At 34.8% G+C, this 20222-nt stretch overlaps 1 protein-coding gene across 13 annotated transcripts in view; it reads right to left on the bottom strand.

Annotated features, from left to right (window-relative positions):
• ptprfa (protein tyrosine phosphatase receptor type Fa) overlaps positions 1–20222 on the bottom strand; it is a 236252-nt gene that overhangs the window by 125275 nt on the left and 90755 nt on the right. For all 13 annotated transcript variants that reach the window (XM_051111347.1, XM_051111346.1, XM_051111352.1 and 10 more), the window contains exons 3-4: positions 10441–10586; positions 4794–4935 (exon numbers count right to left, since the gene is read on the bottom strand). In XM_051111347.1, the coding sequence (XP_050967304.1) occupies positions 4794–4935; positions 10441–10586 (288 nt within the window). The remainder of the gene's footprint in view (positions 1–4793; positions 4936–10440; positions 10587–20222) is intronic.

Raw genomic sequence — 20222 nt, 5'->3', positions numbered from 1 at the left:
GGAGAGCTGAGTAATTGATATTTTGCTAAAGTCTAACTCAGCTCAGTGGGAGACTGGGCCACTGCCAACCACTGGAAACTAAACCTATGTCATGGATCAGCAACTCTGTGTGTGTGAAACGCCAAAATGGAAATGGCATGTTGTAATTTCTGCCCACTGCCCTGTTATACGCATTAGCTGATCTTTGGAAAGGCCTTTCTAACAGCTTCAAGACGTAAGCAGGCGAGCGGCGGGGAGAAGTAAACAGATGGAGTCTGTCTGCGGAGCGTGTTTGCCGATAAGGAATGACTTCAGTGGGAGAAATACATTTGCAAACGTCTATGGGATGAAATTACCTGTCTGAATCACCTCATCTATTTGCATGCAGGGGAAGCGATGCTATATATATTGGCTTTCTGTCAGGGGAGACGTCTGTGTACAAGTTTTACATTTATGTCACTTATAAGTTGCAGCGCTCTAGTTGACACTTCCTGTCATTCTGGGAAAAGATACCAAGAGGAGTTTTTCCATTGCACGGTGGAGCATGCGGTGCATTTTTAGGAGATCCTGAAAAGGCCTCGCTCTTCTCGAGCTCGGATTTAGCATGCTGATCATTGCAGTGAAATCCCTTTGGGGGAGACTTTCTTTGGCTTTCAGGTGAAATCATTTGTTATAGCAGCAAGAACAGGACTGTAAAACTCAAAGAAGGAACTGCAAAATCACCATGTGTACTCAGGCCGTACGTTCAGAGCAGAGAAAAGTGAAAGTGAAATGAGACAAAATGTGACCCTGGACCACAAAACCAGTCTTAAGTCGCTGGGGTTAATTTGTAGCAATTGCCAAAAATACATTGCATGGGTCAAAATTATTGTTTTTTTTTATGGCAAAAATCATTAGGACATTAAGTAAAGATCATGTTCCATGAAGATATTTTGTAAAATTCCTACTCTAAATGTATGAAAACTTAATTTTTGATTAGAAATATACATTGTTAAGAACATTATTTGAAGAACTTTAAAAGTGATTTTCTCAATATTTTGATTTTTTTGCACCCTCAGATTCCTGATTTTTAAATAGTTGTATCTCGGCCAAATATTGTCCTATCAAACCATACATCAATGGAAAGCTTATTTATTCACCTTTCATATGATGTATAAATCTCAATTTTGAAAAAATGACCCTTATGACTGCTTTTGTGATCCAGGGTCACAAAGAGATGAGAAAGATAACAACAGACGAGTAAGGATGAGATAATACACAAACAGAGAAGAGACAAGAAAAGAAACTAAATGAGAATAGACTTGATTAAACAATAAAACATAAATGAATAAGCCCTCAACAGAAGAAACATAATTAGCGCTGATTTATTCTTATTGTCATGTTGTGCTTTATCGTCAAGCTTGATTAGCACCATGTGTTCCAGCGTGCAATTGTCAATACACACTGCTCAAATTTGAGAAAAGCACTTTAGTAACAACCAGGCAAGAAAGTCAGCTAGCCTGTGGATGAGAACACTGATGTAAACAAAAGGACAGCTGAGAAATGACGCTCCCATTATAACCAGATCACAGACGTAACACCTAACCTACAAACCTGATTCCTGCACAGGTTCAGCCCACCTGCTGATCCGTGGCTCCAAACGCACATTTAACAGCATGCTGGACTGTAAGCATGAGAGAGCGTGGCCCACTTTCAACACACTTGGCGTCATATAAACCCACAACTTTCCTCCCTCTATCTGAATAATTCAATTCCCCAGATTAGCGCACAGATATATTACAAAAGACACCCTGATTTGTGCCCCGTGGTGCCGTGCTATGACTAGAACCGCCTTTATAAGGGGATGTTGAAATTCAGTGAGCTGTAACTGTGCAGTAAAGCAAGCAGCCGCATCGGCTCTTTGTCTAAAACCAGCGTTTGGACTGAGATTTATCACCATGTAGTATCAGCACCTCCATATTCCTCATGTTTGAACACGAATCCAGCTGCAGTGTACAGCATGCTCACATAATAACATATATCGCTTCTATCTGTGTGTGTGTGTGTGCTGTAATCTACCGCAGGGTCACAGGGCCAGGCATGGAAAGATCACTCTATCAGAGCTGCAGGCGCAGGTAATCTGCTCAAATGTGGCCTGAAATGAACTCGAATCTTTAAACACAAACGCACATACGCGCACAACCCTGGCTTTGAGCGGAGGAACCACAGCGAGGCTTACCGAAAACAGAGGCAGCTATCAGAACGCTGCACATGTTCCAATCCTGTGGCAGAGTGTGTGTTTGTGTGTGTGTGAGCGCGTGTGTGTTTCTTCCCCTCACAGTCCTGTGAGATGGAGAGGTGATAAGCTTCATAACCATCAGCAGAATAACAAACCACTGAGAACAAAATGCCTGGTCTGGCTGAACTTCTTACAGTTTCCTTCAGTCAGCATGTACCAAGATTCCAGCAATCGAACAGAAATCACCAGTAGGGCAGGAAATATTTTGAAGAGTTTTATATTTAAGCCATATCACATAAACAAGACCGTTTGTTCTTAACATCAGAACAGATTCAGCCATAGGCGCAAGATCACAGGTAATCATTGCAGTTAATATTTAAACCATCAATGTGCTTTTACGCAACAGTTCAATAAACAAAAAGTTAATATTAAGTACTTAGATATCAGACACATTAATGGCAGTCTATTTTTGCACACAGTAAAATGATCTTTAAGCAACACACAGTAGGCGTTTTGCTGAACAAATCAGCTGGGGAAATAATTCAATGACTCACCGAAAAGAAAATTTTCACTTGATTTATTCCTGAAAGAATCAGCATTTTTGAACAAATCAGCTGAATGAATGATTCAATGACTCACACATAACTCTTAAATGCATACCTCTGGTCTTTAGCGACCCGGGACGTCATTCACTACCCTCTCCCTCCTTCCTTTTTTAAAGTTTGACATCAACTTTTTTAGTATTCCTCAATATATTCATTATAGACAATATAACCAGAAAAAAAAAAAAAAAAAAAAAAAAAAAAAATATATATATATATATATATATATATAAGAATACCTGTTTTCTGATTAATTTTTTGTAAAAAGTGTATAGCGTCGCTGAAGACCTGAGGTGTGTAATAGCGTCAGTATATTTTTTGTGCGCAAAAATATGTAAATATCTGATGACTCAATATGTGCAATTCACCTTTATTCCTTGAGGTGGCACTGTTTGATGGACAATAATGACGTGATGTTTCACTCATAATTATCGCAGGCATAAAACAAAAGAATATAATCAAAATATTGACATAGAAGTCATTGAAAACGATAGTTTTCAGAATATGAAATCGCGAATATGAGCCAGATGTTGAATGTACTGTGGAAGTGCGCTCTGAGGATAAAATATCAAGAGAGTTTTTTTGCTATTGCAGAAGTAAGAGATCCATCTGTGCTGGACATATCTGGGGTCACTAAAGACTCGAACATGTAATAATGATTGGCGGAACATTCATGCATTTAAGGGTTAGAGAAAGTTTATGGATTCATTCCTCAATAAATCAGTGCTTTTAATGAATCAATTGAATTAATGATTCAGTGACTCACTCATAAAGAGCCACTTGATTAATTACTGAATAAAACAGTGTTTTGGATGAATTGGATAAATTAATGATTCAATGTTTCACTCATAAAGACAGTCAGTTGATTAATTTCTGAATGATTCAGTGTTCTGAATAAATCAGTTAAGTGAATGATTTAAATGACTCACTCATAAAGACAGTGACTGTGTCCAAAATTATATAATCTATTTATAACAGATACTTTACCTACGACACAGTATGGAAGTATGCATATTCGGATGCATCCAGTCACTTGATTCGTTCATGAATTAATCAGTATTCTGAACAAATTGTGTGACTCACTGACATAAAGAATTCCCTTGTTGCCACCTACTAGCATAAAAATGTTACCTGCAGAAAAATGTCACTGAAAAATTCCCCCACAACATACATCCTATTATCTTCCCCTCCTTTTCTACCTCTTTCTCCATCTTCTTTAAAGTCAACATGACACGACATCTATATCTGAAATGAGGCATACTTGTGTAAAAAACAGGATATCAATCTAGACTGGATGCTGTAAAGTCAGCGTTTCTTATCAGAATAGGAGCTGAATATGAGTTTTCAGTGGATTTTGGAGGCTTTTTAACATCAACATGAAGACTAAAGTTCAAGTTCACCATCCAGAAGATCTCCTAGGTGACATTGACCGACAAGGAATGTTGTTTTTGATATTGCAAGGTGCTTTTTAAATCATGTGCAATAAAAGCAGGAATGTGCATTAAGAAAGCAAAGAGCACCAGTTTTGATTATACGTTGACTTTAATCAGATCTTCCCGCTGCGTTACTGTTTAGGTAACAGGGTAACTTCATTAAACCAGTCAATATTTGCCAAAGCTAACAGTAATTACATGAGGAAACTCAAAGTTAAAAGAAAACTGCCATGAAAGGCTTTTTGCATGACCCGCTCTACCTGAGCTCTAGTTAGTCAGACCACCTGCTGAATTTACCTTCAACTCAATTCCTGTTTGTCATGTTCTCAGAATAGTAATTATATGAGCGCCAAAACACAACACTTCGGAAACCGAGCATGAGAGAAACCAAAAATACTCTACAGGCCTACAGGCAGCGTTTCTTTGATTTCACTTATGAATTCCTAATCACAAAATGCATGGAATGAATGGGGATAAAATAACTGAAGCTGTAAATCTTCATGGTGTGATAGGACAATGCTGTTTGAGAGAGAGCAAAAGAAAGAGAGTGTGTATTCTTACCTTCTAATACAGTGAGTTTGGCACTGGTGTTAATTTCTCCAACGCTGTTGGTAGCCGTGCACTCATAAATCGCCTCATCTCGATGTGTCCGTAATGGCTGGATCCGCAGCACAGAGCCTGAGCCGTCATCAAACTCTATTACCTGAAACACACACAGACATGCAAGTGATATTACATATTTCCAGCATCAAACATCAAGTGTTGTTCTTCAGATATCCAATCAGAGTGTTTTGCATGCATAAATGCATTGGCACACAAGACACGGATATGCACTCTCTTCCAAACATGTAAATTATAATAGCATATAACAGATAAAGAAACAGTTTAACCAAAAATGAAATACGTAAAAAAGAATAAATACATAAAAATGTATAACACGCTTGTATAATATAGTGCACAAGTTGTATAAACTACTTTTATGGAGTTTTTTCCTTTTCTTTTGGAGCTTGACAGTATAAATTACCATCCACTTTTCTTGTGTGGACCAAAACATTCTGGCTAACATCTCATTTTGCGTTTCACAGAAGATGATGTATCATGGGGGTTGATAAATGATGATAAAACTGTCATTTTTGGCAGCGCTATTTCTTGTTAACAAAATCATGACAGAAATAGCAATTACCCGGCAAAATGTCTTGAGTACCAGAAAGTGATAAAACCAGTTGGAAACAATTTCACTCACTCTGATATGACAGTGATGTTAAAGAGATCAGCTTCTGTACAGTCTAAATGCACTGCATTGGATGTGTGAAACACAGAGTTAAAGTAAGTGAGATGCCGGCGCTGTCAGAGCCCGTCTCGTTCACGCTCAATCAGCTCTGTTGACAGTGTGAGGAGGGTCGTCTCGGGGAGCCCTCATGCCTGGGTTGCCGTCAGCTTCTCTCTGTTTTTAGGTTGACTGCCAAATTGAGATCAACCTGCGCTCCCCTGCTGGAGCCCCGCACTGTCTATACTGATGTTGAAAACAAGCGCAACATTTCCTGGAATGAAATACTTCGGTTTGAGCTTATGAGCTTTCACAACAGAATAACTTTAAAGGGGCCATATTTCTGCCACAGTTCTGTAGCAATTTTCTTCACCTTTACATGTTTAGTCAAGGTTTCTTATATCAAATACATTCACAAAGTGGTTTTTAATGATAATCTGTACCTTAAAGACGAAAAATGTTATGACTAGCTAACCTTCACACTGCTTCTCATCAACGCAGGCAAAATTGCTGAATACTGAATAGGTGCTAATGTGTAAACAAGCTGTTAATGTGCTAAAGTTAGCATCATAATTATGATTTCTGAGGCATTTTTGCAACTTAGTTTCAATAGTGAATTATTAATAACTCCAATAATTCACTGCATATGCCAGTGGTGCCAGACTCTGTGGCTCTGTTTCAAAACACAGTGAGCTGCCTTGCTTTGTACTACTGTCTAATAATGCACCATAACCTATTCTACACTGGCAAAAACTAGCAAATAATTCTTAAATATGATACTCTAAAAGGCACACAACAGCACTGCAACAACATAAATACTGGGCAAAGTAACAGTAAACTTTGTAATTAAATTTAAGGAGTTATATTAACACTTTCAGGTATTAATGTAATTTTAAGATAATTTAACTAATCGATTAGTATTAATTACCAATTAATTTAACCTGCTTTCTAATGTTGTTTACTATTTGGAACAGCTTTTGTGTTATGAATGTGTCTATGAAGTCTGATTTTTGGTTTTGAATAATAATAATAATAATAATCATAATAATAATAATAATAATTAGTACAATAATAGTGATAAATAGTAATAAAAATAGTAATTATTATTAGTAGTATTATTACAGAAATAGACATTATATATGATTTATAATGAATTAAAATGAATTATTATTATTGTTATAATTATTTATAACATAAATACAATATGTTTTAAAAACCCACTGATTAATCATATTATTAAATATAAGATGATTAAAAATTCTGCTTATTGTGGCAGGTCACTAGATTTTGGAAGAGAGTTATATAGAAAATTTGTCAGTGCATTAATTATTTATCATAATTATAGTAATTATGTATTATTCATAAGGAATTAAAATGAATTAATTTTAGTAGTTTTAGTATTATAATATACACTACTGTTCAAAAGTTTGGGGTCAGTACATTTTTATTGTTTCTTTTTTTTTTTTTTTTAAGAAATTAATACTTTTATTCACCAAGGATGTATTAAGTTAATAATTAAAAGTTTATTAAAAGTTAATAATAAATAATTTATATTGTTATAAAATATTTATATTTTGAATAAACACTGTACTTTTTAAACTTGTTATTCATGAAAGAATCCTGAAAAAAAAAAAATAAAATCACAGGTTCCAAAAAATATTTGGCAGCACAACTGTTGATATTATCCAACACTGATCATTCTAATAATAAATCCGCATATTAGAATGATTTCTGAAGGATCATGTGACACTTAAGACTGGAGTAACAGCTGATAAAAATTCAGCTTTTCATCATATAAATTCTATTTTAAAGTATGTTAAAATAAAAAAAAACATTATTTTATATTGTAAAAACATTTTGCAATATTACTGTTTTTTTTTTTATATTTTTAATCAAATAAATGCAGCCTTGATGAGCATAAGAGACTTCTTTAAAGACTATTACAAGTCTTACTGACCCCAAACTTTTGAACGGTAGTGTAGGTATACAAAATAATAATAATAATAATAATATTAATAATAATAGGTATTATTATTATTAGTGATAGTAGTAGTAGTAGTATTACAGAAATAGTCCTTTTAAGATGATTGTGAATTCTGCTTATTTTGGCAGCTCATTAGATTTTGGAACAGTTATACAGAATATTAGCCAGTGCATTAATTATTTATCATAATTATAGTAATTATATGTTATTCATAATTAATTTCAATGAATTAACATTATTATTTGTAATATAATTATACATATACATATACAATATTATACATATTATTATTATTATTCAACAATCAAAATAATAATTAATGAAATATGAATATGATTATCATAAATAACATGCAAATAATGACATGAAAATAAGGATTTGCACTCTGTGAATGATTTATTAAAAAGAACAGATTCATAAGAACCATTAATTTGTTAATCAGACTTCACTTGTGTATATTTTTGTTGTGAAGACACTGCAGTAGAAAGATATGATAATTAAACTTGTTTTAAATTTCCTTAACTTATCCTTTTTTTTTGTATTGACTCTTATTGCATTTATTTGGACTATAAGTTTACAACTAAGCTAAAATAGAGTTCATTTTGCCATGTTGTTAAACATACTTTAACTAGGACTACTGTGTCCGTGACCAAGACACTTATCGGGACACTTATCAGGAACATCAGGATACTTCAGGTGGATTGTTCTTGTGATAACTGCACTGCAAACTGATGACATCTTTATAATGCAGTCCATGTTTTGAACGCCAGTCAACACCATTGCTCTGATTCAACCCCAGGCATCAACACACCTCTGTATTCTGGCCCGAAACAGGCTCATCTGGACCTGATGCTACTGCTGATGAGTCTATTGTGGCCTCTGTTTGGCCCCAGACAGTCAGATGTGAGGTTTTTGGAGGAGTGAGCAGAGGAGGTCTGACAGGTCACCCTGCTCTCTGGCCAATAGCAGAGAGCTCATCCCTCACTGTCCTGGCACTGATGCAGTCTTCGCCTCAGCTGGCACATTCAGCAGTAGTACAGTTGGCAATACAGGTGGCTCAGATCTGTTGTGGTCACTTTAGGGGGACCGGATCTTGGATGGTCATCTGTCCTGCTGGTCTGACTAAACCTTTTTTTGCACTGGCAAATATACTGTATATCTGTTCCAAAAAACATAAAATGTCTATAATATCTGACAAATGTCACTGCAGTGCTGAGCAGAGTACTTGCAAATTGTAGCCAGTTACTGACAGCAAATTACATGAAGAAAGTTGTAGTTAGTAACGTATTCTATTGCATTACATGTTTTAGGTTATATAATCGGACTACTTTTCGATTACTTTTAGATTACTTCTAAGCTAACTTGTTTATCGCATTATTTTGATTAGGATAATCTTGTATCATATTTATATTTTAAAAAATAGTGCTGGGCAACGATTAATCACGATTATTTGCAAAAGTTTTTGTGTACATAATATATTTGTGTGTATTGTGTATATTTATTATGTTTATATAGATGCACATGCATGCATGTATATATTTAAGAAAAAAATAGGTTATGTCTATATATTAAATATATTTATATATAATATAAATTATATGAATATAAAAATCTACATGTAAATATTTTCAAAATATATACTGTATGTGTGTGTCCTTATATATACATAATAAATATACACAGTACACACACAAATATAAACAAAAAAACTTTTATTTTTGATTGCGATTAATCGTTGCCCAGCACTATTTTTTATTTTTCTTTATATTATATTATATTATATTATATTATATTATATTTTATTTCATAAAAACATTAATTGAAAAAAACAAAATATGTTTGAAAAATAAACTTGTTTTTATTTCAGCTAGTTATCAGTGCAACATTTTTCATGTTATTTTATTTATTTATTTATTTTTGGTTAATTAATTTTAAAGACAGAAGTCTTCCAAAAACAAAATGAACAACAAAAAAAGCTAAGACACTTATCAAATTTTCCATCTAGAGGTAATTTCTCAGCCAAATTTGAGGTGTGATTAATTTGCGATTAATTTGATGAATTAATTGCCACATTGCGTAATTAATTAGATTAAAATTTTAATCACTCGACGGCTTTGTTGCAATATAAGTAATGTAAGTGATGGGCTTTTTTAGAAAGGAAAATGTAAAAGATACAAAAAAAGAAATTAGGGTGAATTAATACATTTTAATGCGTAAATAAGTATTTTAAAACATAATGCATTTACAAATACTCATTTTTGGAATCTGGTTACGTAATCTGGATCACATAAAATCACTTCCTACCCAGCACTGACACAGACTTTCTTTGCCAATGAGAAAACTGGTAATTGTGTGTGAGTTTTCAGGACAGGGTTTTAGAGTGGTTGAAGTAATGGGGACAGTCTAACTGAGTGGCTACGTTTGGCAGAATTTAATCTCTCTCGAACAGCCACTTTAATTTTCTAGTCCAAAAAGAGGTGCTGCATTTCCGCCTTTGTCGTCAGCATTTTTAGGCCTTGTTGTCTAATTAAAAAAATACATCTTCCTGGCATCTCAGTGACCACAGTTTTACCTGGGATCAGGCCTGCAGTGCTTGCGGACCACATATGTAATTCAAGCTCACTGCACTTTATATCTTGGTCAATTCAGCTATACAGATGTCAGAAGTGCTGTAAGAACTCAACACTCAACCTGGTGCACTGCAGAGCTCAGAGCAGGTCATGATAAAAGAAAAAAAAAAAACTCACACGATCTTAATCAAAGAGTGCTGCTGTATAATATGGGATGCCTTGAAGCCATTGGTGAGGAGAAATGGTTGGATCTTTGTTGCATCTGATTTAATGTTGTGGTAAAAGAACAGCTGGCAGGAAGCAGGTCGATCTCCCATATGATGCTCAACTTCACATCTGATTAGAGCGCAGGCACAAAGAAAGCACATCTTATTATTTCAAACCCACCTCAAAGCGCTGCGAGCTGACTTTCTTGCCCTTCTTCATCCAGGTGATTCGTGGTTTGGGCTCCCCGACCGCTTGGCACACGAAGGACGCCACCCCTCCTGAAATCCCTGTCTGATCTTCAGGAGTCTTAATGAAACTCGGCATGCCTGCGAGAGAAAGAGAGACGTTAAGACACTATTACAAATGCAGGAAGGAAAAACCACAGTTCTCTTTAATTTATAACTTGTTTGCCATAGATAGCAGTTAAAGCAGATAAAGCAGATAACATGGATTTTAAAAAAATGAAGCGTTATTTTTTTTTTTTTCTCCTCAATAAAGGATCTCAATAAATTATAAAGAGACCATATGAACTTTACTATGCCCTCATTGGCTCACACATTTATTTATGTATTTATTTTAATTTTACAGAGTACTTTAAAGACCAAATCATAAACTTTACTATTTTATTTTTTAAGTTTATTTTATATAATTTTTCTTGAGCAGCAAATTGGAATATTAGATTGATTTCTTAAGGAACATGTGACCATGTAGACTGGAGAAATGGTACTAAAAATTCAGCTTTGATCACAGGAATAAATTACTTTTTAAGATATAGCAAAATGAAAGATTTTTGTTTTTTAATCGTAATAATATTTCACAATATTGCAGCCTTGGTAAGCATAAATCATGAACTTTACTATTTAATTTAATTTAATTTAATTTAATTTAATTTTTTTTGAGCAGCATATTGAATATTAGATTGATTTCTTAAGGAGCATGTGACCACGTAGTCTGGAGAAATGGTACTGAAAATTCAGCTTTGATCACAGGAATAAATGACATTTTAAGATATAATGAAATAGAACATTTTTATTTTAAATTGTATTTATAATTTACAAATATTATTTTATTTTATTTCTGCGAATGCCTGTATATGACCAAAAATGTATATTTTGCCATAATTTTCTCACACTAAAGTCATTCCATTTTATTTTCATCCCTGTATTATTTTCTTTTGAATCAAATGCATTTACAAATGCATATACTCATTTGCAATCTGTTGGTTGATGCAAAGCAAATTAGTAAATGACATTTGAGGGTTAAAAAATATATAGTTAACGAAAACCATATAAAAATATTTCTGTTAATTTAAATAAAACAAACATTAACTAAAAGAAAACAATATATATATATATATATATATATATAAAAAATACATTTGTTTTTATTTCAGCAAGTTACCAATGCAACATTTTCATTTAGTGTAACTTGTACTAAAACAACTAAAACTTAAATGAATAAAAACTATACATACATATTTAAAAACAAATCACAAAACCACAACAAAATTAATACAACTTTAAATTCAAGCGAAAATGGAAAACACTAAATATATATTATATATAATAGTATCTTACTGATACTAAAATAACATTCTTGACATTCTTGGGTAATCTATTCCTAAAAGTCTCTTGAGTTACGATGGAGCAAATGCTGAGCAATAAAGCTGTCCTTGCTAGAAGCGTTGGAACAAAAGCAAATCTTTTAACAATGTCTAAACCCTGCCTTGAGCTAGACCTCCAGGACGGTACAAGTAATGTTCCTCCATGTGCACTGGGTCATGTCCCCCATGGTGAGAAACAATAAATACGGGCAATATGAGGGAATTCTATTTCCCCTATTGCCTAAGCTCTCTGCTTGGCTGTACTCGAGATAAGAATAAACTGTTTATAAGCCATGAGAGCTTCATCTCCGAGGATGTATCAAAAGCATAATTAAATGCTCCGACAGAATACGAGCCATGGCAACCCAAACAAATTGAGCTCCCCGTCCACCGCCATCCCCTGGTGAAAGCATGCCTGTAGAGGAACAGAGAGCTGACGGGAACGTAATTAAAGATTCCAGCCATCCAGCTCACCGCAGGGAACAACAGATATATCATAACGTGTGCTGCCTGCTTTGTTTACCTCCGTCTCTGGCTACAGATGCATAATGCAAACTGCCGGCCTCGCTGGAGACAACGTCTTCATCTTTTCTTTGGCAGGAACTGTCGTGGTCCCAGTTTCTGTCCAGGGAGCTTGTCATTTTGCCTTTCTCTAATTCTCTAGCACTCTCTCGCTTCACGGTACTGATGTCAGCAGAATTGATGTCATTATGGTCACCCTTGCCTGATGCAGCGTGTGTTCAGAATGCAGACTGCCAACCCACTCTATGACTTCACATGAGCTTTATGGCAACTTTCCACAACGCACTAATTATAACACATACTCATGCACACATCAGCTAAATGGGGACATACTACATCTATTGTTTTACATAAAGGTAATTATAAACACTATAGACTAGTGATTTCTACCGAAATGGGAATAATATATACAGAATAGTGTTGTGTATATATATATATATATTTAATCTTTGGCTGACTTGGCAGGTGTTTCAGAGGAGGCTGGTGCTAATATACAGAACCGAAGTTTACACACCTTGCAGAATCTGCAAAATGTTAATTATTTTAACAAAATAAGAAGGTTCATACAAAATTCATGTTATTGTTTATTTAGTACTGACCTGAATAAGATATTTCACATAAAAGACATTTACATATAGTCCACAAGAGAGAATAATAGTTGATTTTATAAAAATGACCCTGTTCAAAAGTTTACCTACGCTGGATTCTTAATACTGTGTTGTTACCTGAATGATCCATAGCTGTTTTTTTTCTATCTTTTCTTTTTTTTGCGATAGTTGTTCATCCCTTGTTTGTCCTGAACAGTTAAACTGCCTGCTGTTCTTCAGAAAAATCCTTCAGGTCCTACAAATTCTTTGGTTTTTCAGCATTTTTGTGTATTTGAACCCTTTCCAACAATGACTGTTTGATTTTTAGATCCATCTTTTCACACTGAGGACAACTGAGGGACTCATATGCAACTATTACAAAAGGTTCAAACACTCACTGATGCTCCAGAAGGAAAAACGATACATTAAGAAAACTTTTCAAATTTGAAAATCAGGGTAAATTTAACATATTTAGTCTTCTAGGAAACATATAAGTATCTTCTGTTGCTTCTGAAAGGCAGTACTGAATGAAAAAAAGATATTCAAGCAAAATAAGAAAAATGTACATCTTCATTCTGTTCAAAAGTTTTCACCCCCGGTTCCTAATGCATCATTTTCCTTTCTGGAGCATCAGTGAGTGTTTGAACCTTCTGTAATAGTTGCATGTGAGTCCCTCAGTTGACCTCAGTGTGAAAAGATGGATCTCAAAATTCTACATGTCAGTACTAAATAAAAAATGGTAAAATAATAAACATTTCGTAGATTCTGCAAGGTAAACTTTTGAACTCAACTATATATATATATATATATATATATATATACACTGTCCTCCAAAAGTTTGGAAATACCCCTGGCAAAGTGTGGTCTTGGATGATATCAGCATAAATCCTAAACATTTGTTGGTGCAAATACATTAAAGTAACTTGACATTATCATTGAAGACCAGCAATAATAATTTCCATTTTGATTACATAATAATGGCAATATATACATGTCAAAGACATGCCCCTTTGCCAGCTGTGATGCCTGGTTACTGGTTTAAACTTGGCCCAGGTTTTTAAAAGATTTTTGGGTCAGCACACCTTAATAGCTTCAACAACTGATTGCCAATTAAGTTTAGGATACAATGAATTCAGGCCCAGATTATGCAGAGCTGTAATAGCTGCTAATGGTGGATATTTTAATGAATCGAAAATGTATGTTTTTTTATGTATAAACTGTTTATGTAATAAAATAGGTTTTCGTAGTTTGTGTTGTCCCTTATCAGTCCAAAATTATCACAAATTAAAAGGATTCATGCCAATATTGTCCAAAACCCCACTTTTCTAGGGTGTTTCCAAACTTTTGGAGAGCAGTGTATATATATCTTATTCACACTTCAAGACAATCAGTTCTGTATATTAGCACCAGCCTCCTCTAAAACACCTGAAGTCAAACTTCCTCTCATGACTGATTTATCAGATGGCCACCCTGCCAGATGACCTCTGACCCTGGATGTGTCACACAAGACAGATATCACAGATTCTCAGTCACACAAGGCTCTTTGTGCCCGCTAGCATGCTGGCCTCCTGCAATATTTACCGTGTTGACTTTCATGTGTGTTCTTCAGGCAGCACAAAGCAATCTGCTGCCAAGGTTTCTGCCCTCACTCCACCTCACCGAAACACTGGACACTGAGCTTTCTGAGCATTTTCATGTTATCTGCCAGTCAGAGGTGTACAAATAACATCCCAGCATCCCTTGATCTCATTTTTTCACCATAAATGACATTCACTTTGAGTTTGAGTCTAGTCTATTGCTCCATAATGGACTACCATTTTGCATGAATGTTTTGATTGGAGAATTTATATTTCAAGAAACAACTGCCTAGAAACACTCTCATGTAAACAGGAGTTCATGCATGATAAAAAAGCTCATGCATGATGCAAAACATTTCTGTTCATGACAACAGAAGCTTTGGTCTGCTGCTGTATAAATACTTCATTACAATCTCATGATTTACTCATAAAAAGTTTAAATTGGAGCTTAAAAGCAAACCACAGACTCACACCAGCATTTGATTAAAATGAATATTTGTATATAGACAAAACTGAATGCAACTGGATCAAAGTTGCAAAGACAACCACATTAGCCTCTTTGTAAGAACTGAATCTTCTGAGACTGAACCTGTTTAAGGCCCTAAACATACTACATGCAAGTATGGCAGTTTTTGCTTCCTTTCTGAGCCTGGGAATGTTTCAGTTGCGTTGCTCTCTACGCAGGATCAGAAAGTTCTCAGATTTCATCAAAAATATCTTAATTTGTGTTCCAAGGAAGAGCGAAGGTCTGATGGGTTTTTCATCATAGCTTTCATTTCTCAAAATTTTAAGTAGCTAAAATTGCTCTAATTTACGAATCACCCAAGAATGCGTGTTAATTATGTATAATGGGCTTGCATGCTCACAGTGTAGAGGCCGAGCAGCCACAGCAATGAGCAGCCGACCACAAACACGCCACCCAAATCCCTCCTCCTGGCGCGAGGACACTGTTAATCTGCCCGCTGACAGATCACAGGATTAATGAGTATCAACAGCTCTGAAACCAGATGATCGACTTCGCGTGTTTGTTCTACACGTCAGAGAGGATCAGTTCAGAGACACACTGTTTGCCACTTAATATTAGGTGCTAATTTAGGAGCTGCTATTTCTCCATTTGAAAGCGTTTAGCCATGACTTTCTTTAACTCATGCTCACCGGATCTGACAGGAAGGCATAATAACTGGCAGAAAACACAAAATACACAAACAGCAGACCGAGAATCAGATACATTTCCTGCCATAAAGCATAATGCAGAGAGCCACTCCCTAACAGATCTGCATGAAGTGAAATAAACTGACAGCATCCAGGAAGTCAGCCTCCTGCCCTCTGTCCCTAAACATCAGGCAGCTCAACATCGATCGGGAAACAGCAGCCCAGCCATTTATTCTCATTAATTATGGATGCACGGCTTACCTCCAGTCGAGCTCTAGCTTCATGTCTGCAAAATCTGAACTGAGGACGTGTTAATATGCCCAGCACCAGTGCTGCTGATGCATAAGACAAATGGATGATGTTTGTTCAGGCGAGATGAACTCTTTTTAATCTTATTGTTTGTATAACTATCTATTAGGAAGAACTTAAGAGTTAATTTAAACTCTTTTGCATTTCTGTGTTTGGATGCTTGCTGCATAGAAATAAATCTTTCCGTATAAGACTGCAGTATAAAAATATATATTGTAGGACTTACTTTAAAACAATTTTCACTTAGAAACAGCTAGTAAGTTCAAATAATTGCAATATATATATATAAAGAGAGAGAGAGAGAGAGAGAGAGTATCACACTGAAAACAAAACCTATATATATATATATATATATATATATACATATATAATAAACAATGGATATTAGATTGACTAGTTATATTTATATATATATAAGGTGTTTTATATATATAGATACTAGCCAATCTGAAATACATTGTTTATAATAATAATAATAATAATAATAATAATAATAATAATAAATAGACTTTATTCTTAACTCTTTTGCATTACAAAAGTACAAAAACGAAGCAAGTTATCAAAACAATTTAAGAAAAAATCCCCCAAAATGCTAGTTGCTTATAAACTGAAATAAAGCGCAGGGACAAATCTTTCAGTACGAGACTGGACTGAAAACTAATGGTGTAGGAATTATTTTAAAACAATTTTCACTTAGAAACTGCTAGTAAGTTTGACAAATAATTGCAAAAAATAAAAAATAAAATAGCGAGTATCACACTAAAAACAGTATAACTAGCGATCTGAAATCCATTGTTTATAATAATAACAACAACAACAACAACAATAATAATAATAATAATAAATACACTTTATTTTTAATTCTATAGTATTACAAAAATATCAAAACAATTTAAGAAACACAAAAAAAAACTAAAATAAATAAAAGCTACTGTAAAAAGTTACATTTTAAGTGGTTAAGTGGTTTATAAGTGAACCTCAAAATGTGACCTCTAAATTTACAAGTGGTTTGAATTATCTGTCGGCGGTAGTAAGGTGAGAAGGACTCTAAACTCTCAAACCGAGTTAGTGAGACTCGAGCCTGAATGCCTGGCCTTTTTATTATTCAGGAGAAGAGGGGAGAGGAGTGAGATAAAGAAAGAGAAATTGCTTCTCTTTTATTCCCCATTGGGTGGTGCATTACAGTAATGGCTCTGTCTAAATAGCAATAGAGAGGCAGAATGGTGCCCCCATTATCAACATCATGACCAATTCCTCTCTCTCTCTCTCTCTCCCTATCTCTGAGGTGAGCTAGCGGGGGTGGTCTTGTGTGGTCTTGTGTGGCCTTGCGCGATCATTGTGAAGATCGTTCAATAAACGGTGAGTGAAACGCCTACATGAGCAGAGCAACTCCGAAAGTGATTATACGCCAACAATCAGCACACCGTCGCACGTTTTGAGGCTCCGACGCGACTAATAAACTCATTCATCGCTCCGAGAAGTATGAATCAGAAAATGAGCTTTTTGATGACAATTTAATTGCCTTTCAAAAGAGCAGGAGTTATTTAAAAGAAACTGAACAATTAGGTCTTGGTACTGTGATTTCTGTAACTGCTCACATGAGGAAAGTTGGCTATAAATGGATTTGAATTTTGTCACACAAGTTCAATATAAAGAACACATTACCGTCTCAAAGCAAAAGCAGCCAAATCCCGAAGATCTTATGATTATTTTTTTGTGAGACTAAATGAATGATGACAAAATCAAAGCAGGTTTTCTCTTAGATGCGAGTCCTTTTCCTGTGTGAGCTTTTAACCACACTTCACATGCTTTCAAAGTGCAGAATTTGGGATGAAACATCTCTGTGTGCAACCAAAGACAGAGAAATCCTTCTGAATGAACATGCACAAAATTACAGAAACTAGACCTTTACATTTTCTGTACTTTTTTACCACGCTTAAAAAGGAGTTGCCTCTGCATTTGTTCAGACCACAATGCTAGAGAGGTTGCTATTACTGATATAACAATACATTGATATAGATAATGCACTGATCAAATGACTAACAATATAATGTAAAAAAAAACAACAACATATTTTTAATTATCTACAAGATTTACTAGAATTATTTGTCTATTACAAAAAGACTTAAAATTGTCACTGAGCTTTCATCAAATATTTGAAACGTTTTAACTTCTAACAAATGAAATTTATTTTTATATTTATTTTTTTTGTACAAATATATTTTCTGCCTCATTTTGTTGTGCATTTCCTAATGGGGATACTAGATTTGCACAATTTAGAAAGCACAAAATACTGAAATACTTTCTTGACTATTATCATTGCTTATTTATCTCACTAAACAAGCCCGTGATTTTATTTTATTTTATTTTATTTTATTTTATTTTATTTTATTTTATTTTATTTTATTTTATTTTATTTTATTTTATTTTTCATTATTGGTTGTCCATTGGTTGTATTGGGAAAGTTCAATCAAATCACGAGATTATGAGATAATAAAAATGTCTATGGATGTGTTAAATAGGCACATAATACTGTAATACTGATATAGCGAACATAATCCTGAATCTAATACTGATATAATAGGGATATAATACCGATATATCAATCACAAGCAATCTAATCAAATCATAATCATATTATGGCATGTTTTGAGGTATTTGCAAATACATAGTGCTAGCTAAGAGAAACAATATCAAACCATATTGAAACATCCAGTGTACAACATAGTTACTACAGTATTTTGGGTGGCTGATAGGTGATTATTTACTGGCTCAAATGAAAAGATTCACACACGTTAAAAATTTTAAAATATGTTTTAAAAAGAATTTTTAAAGCCATAGCCACTGTAACCATAAACTTGCTCCTAAAAAGTGCAGTGCTGTATGTGATGAAGTGTGTGTCTGGCCATTGGCTGTGATTTAGGTTACAGTGCCGTAAACACTGCTAGTAGCAGTATACAGGCAGAAAGGATAAAATGTCATGATGAAATAGAGACCAAGAAGCCCATAAACACACACACACACACACACACACGAGTCAATCACTGCAGCAGTGTCATTGTCATTCAACACCCTGCTCTTGTCCTACAGGACCTTTCTCTCATTTGGACTCAGATAACCAGGGTTTAATGGCATCTAGGCAGACAGCCAGATAGTCAAACAGTGTGTGAGTTGAGGGGGAGCTGCATTTCACAATGACAAATGACAAAAGTTTCAAACAAAGTCGCTGCTTTCAGATTGAAAAGCTCTCATTAACGGTGCGGCAACACCGGATCACTCATGCACATCGAGAGGAATCACTCACACAAACACAAAGACACAGGCGCAGGGGTTTCACCAGCCGCAGAGGTGCACAAATTTTCTAAATGACGGATGAAAGGAATATTCTCTCCCACTGTGATGTGCTATTCAGGTTTCTCTTGAATGATAACAGTGTGGAGAGCAAAAAGCTCATCAAACAGACTCCAATGTTCATGAAACAGGCCCCCAGGTAACAAGTAATTTATTTAGCTCAGGATGCAAAACAAATCATTAATTTGTAATAAATACATTTATTACAAAAAATACTACCATACTACTTCTACTAGAGCTGTAGGATAGAATTTGTAAAGTATATTGTGAACAACATGCACATATTGTATGCATGAAGTGGCCAACAGTATTTGAACAATGCGTGAGATAGCATTTAGAATTAAGACATTTTCATACCAAATTGGAATAAAAATGCCAAAAAAACATATTTATTGCCATATAAAAATCTTTCGTAACAATAGAAGTCTTAAAGAAACACTCCACTTTGAAAATAGGCTCATTGTCCAACTCCCCTAGAGTTAAACAGTTGAGTTTTACGGTTTTCGAATCCATTCAGCCGATATCCGGGTCTGGCGGTAGCACTTTTAGCATAGCTTAGCATAGATCCTTGAACCTGATTAGACCGTTAGCGACGGAAACATCATGTACAAAGACCGACTTTGCTGCCGTACCATGGGACATTACGCAGCGCCTGAAAGTGACCGGCACTAAGTTTGTGTAGATGCAGAGTTGTAGCCGGCAGAGTTGACGGCTGGGTAATATCACTGCCTTATTTATTTATTTTTTTCAGCCAGGATATGGTAAATTAATAAAAGAAGTGACAGCACAGATTTACATTGTTATAAAATATTTCTACTTCAAGTAAATGCTGTTATTTTCAACTTTTTATTTATTAAAGAA

The sequence above is a fragment of the Labeo rohita genome, chromosome 6, assembly GCF_022985175.1.
Source record: "Labeo rohita strain BAU-BD-2019 chromosome 6, IGBB_LRoh.1.0, whole genome shotgun sequence".
Lineage (NCBI taxonomy): Eukaryota > Metazoa > Chordata > Actinopteri > Cypriniformes > Cyprinidae > Labeo > Labeo rohita.
Note: the sequence above shows the minus strand (reverse complement) of the source record. Positions and strands in the feature narration are given on the sequence as shown.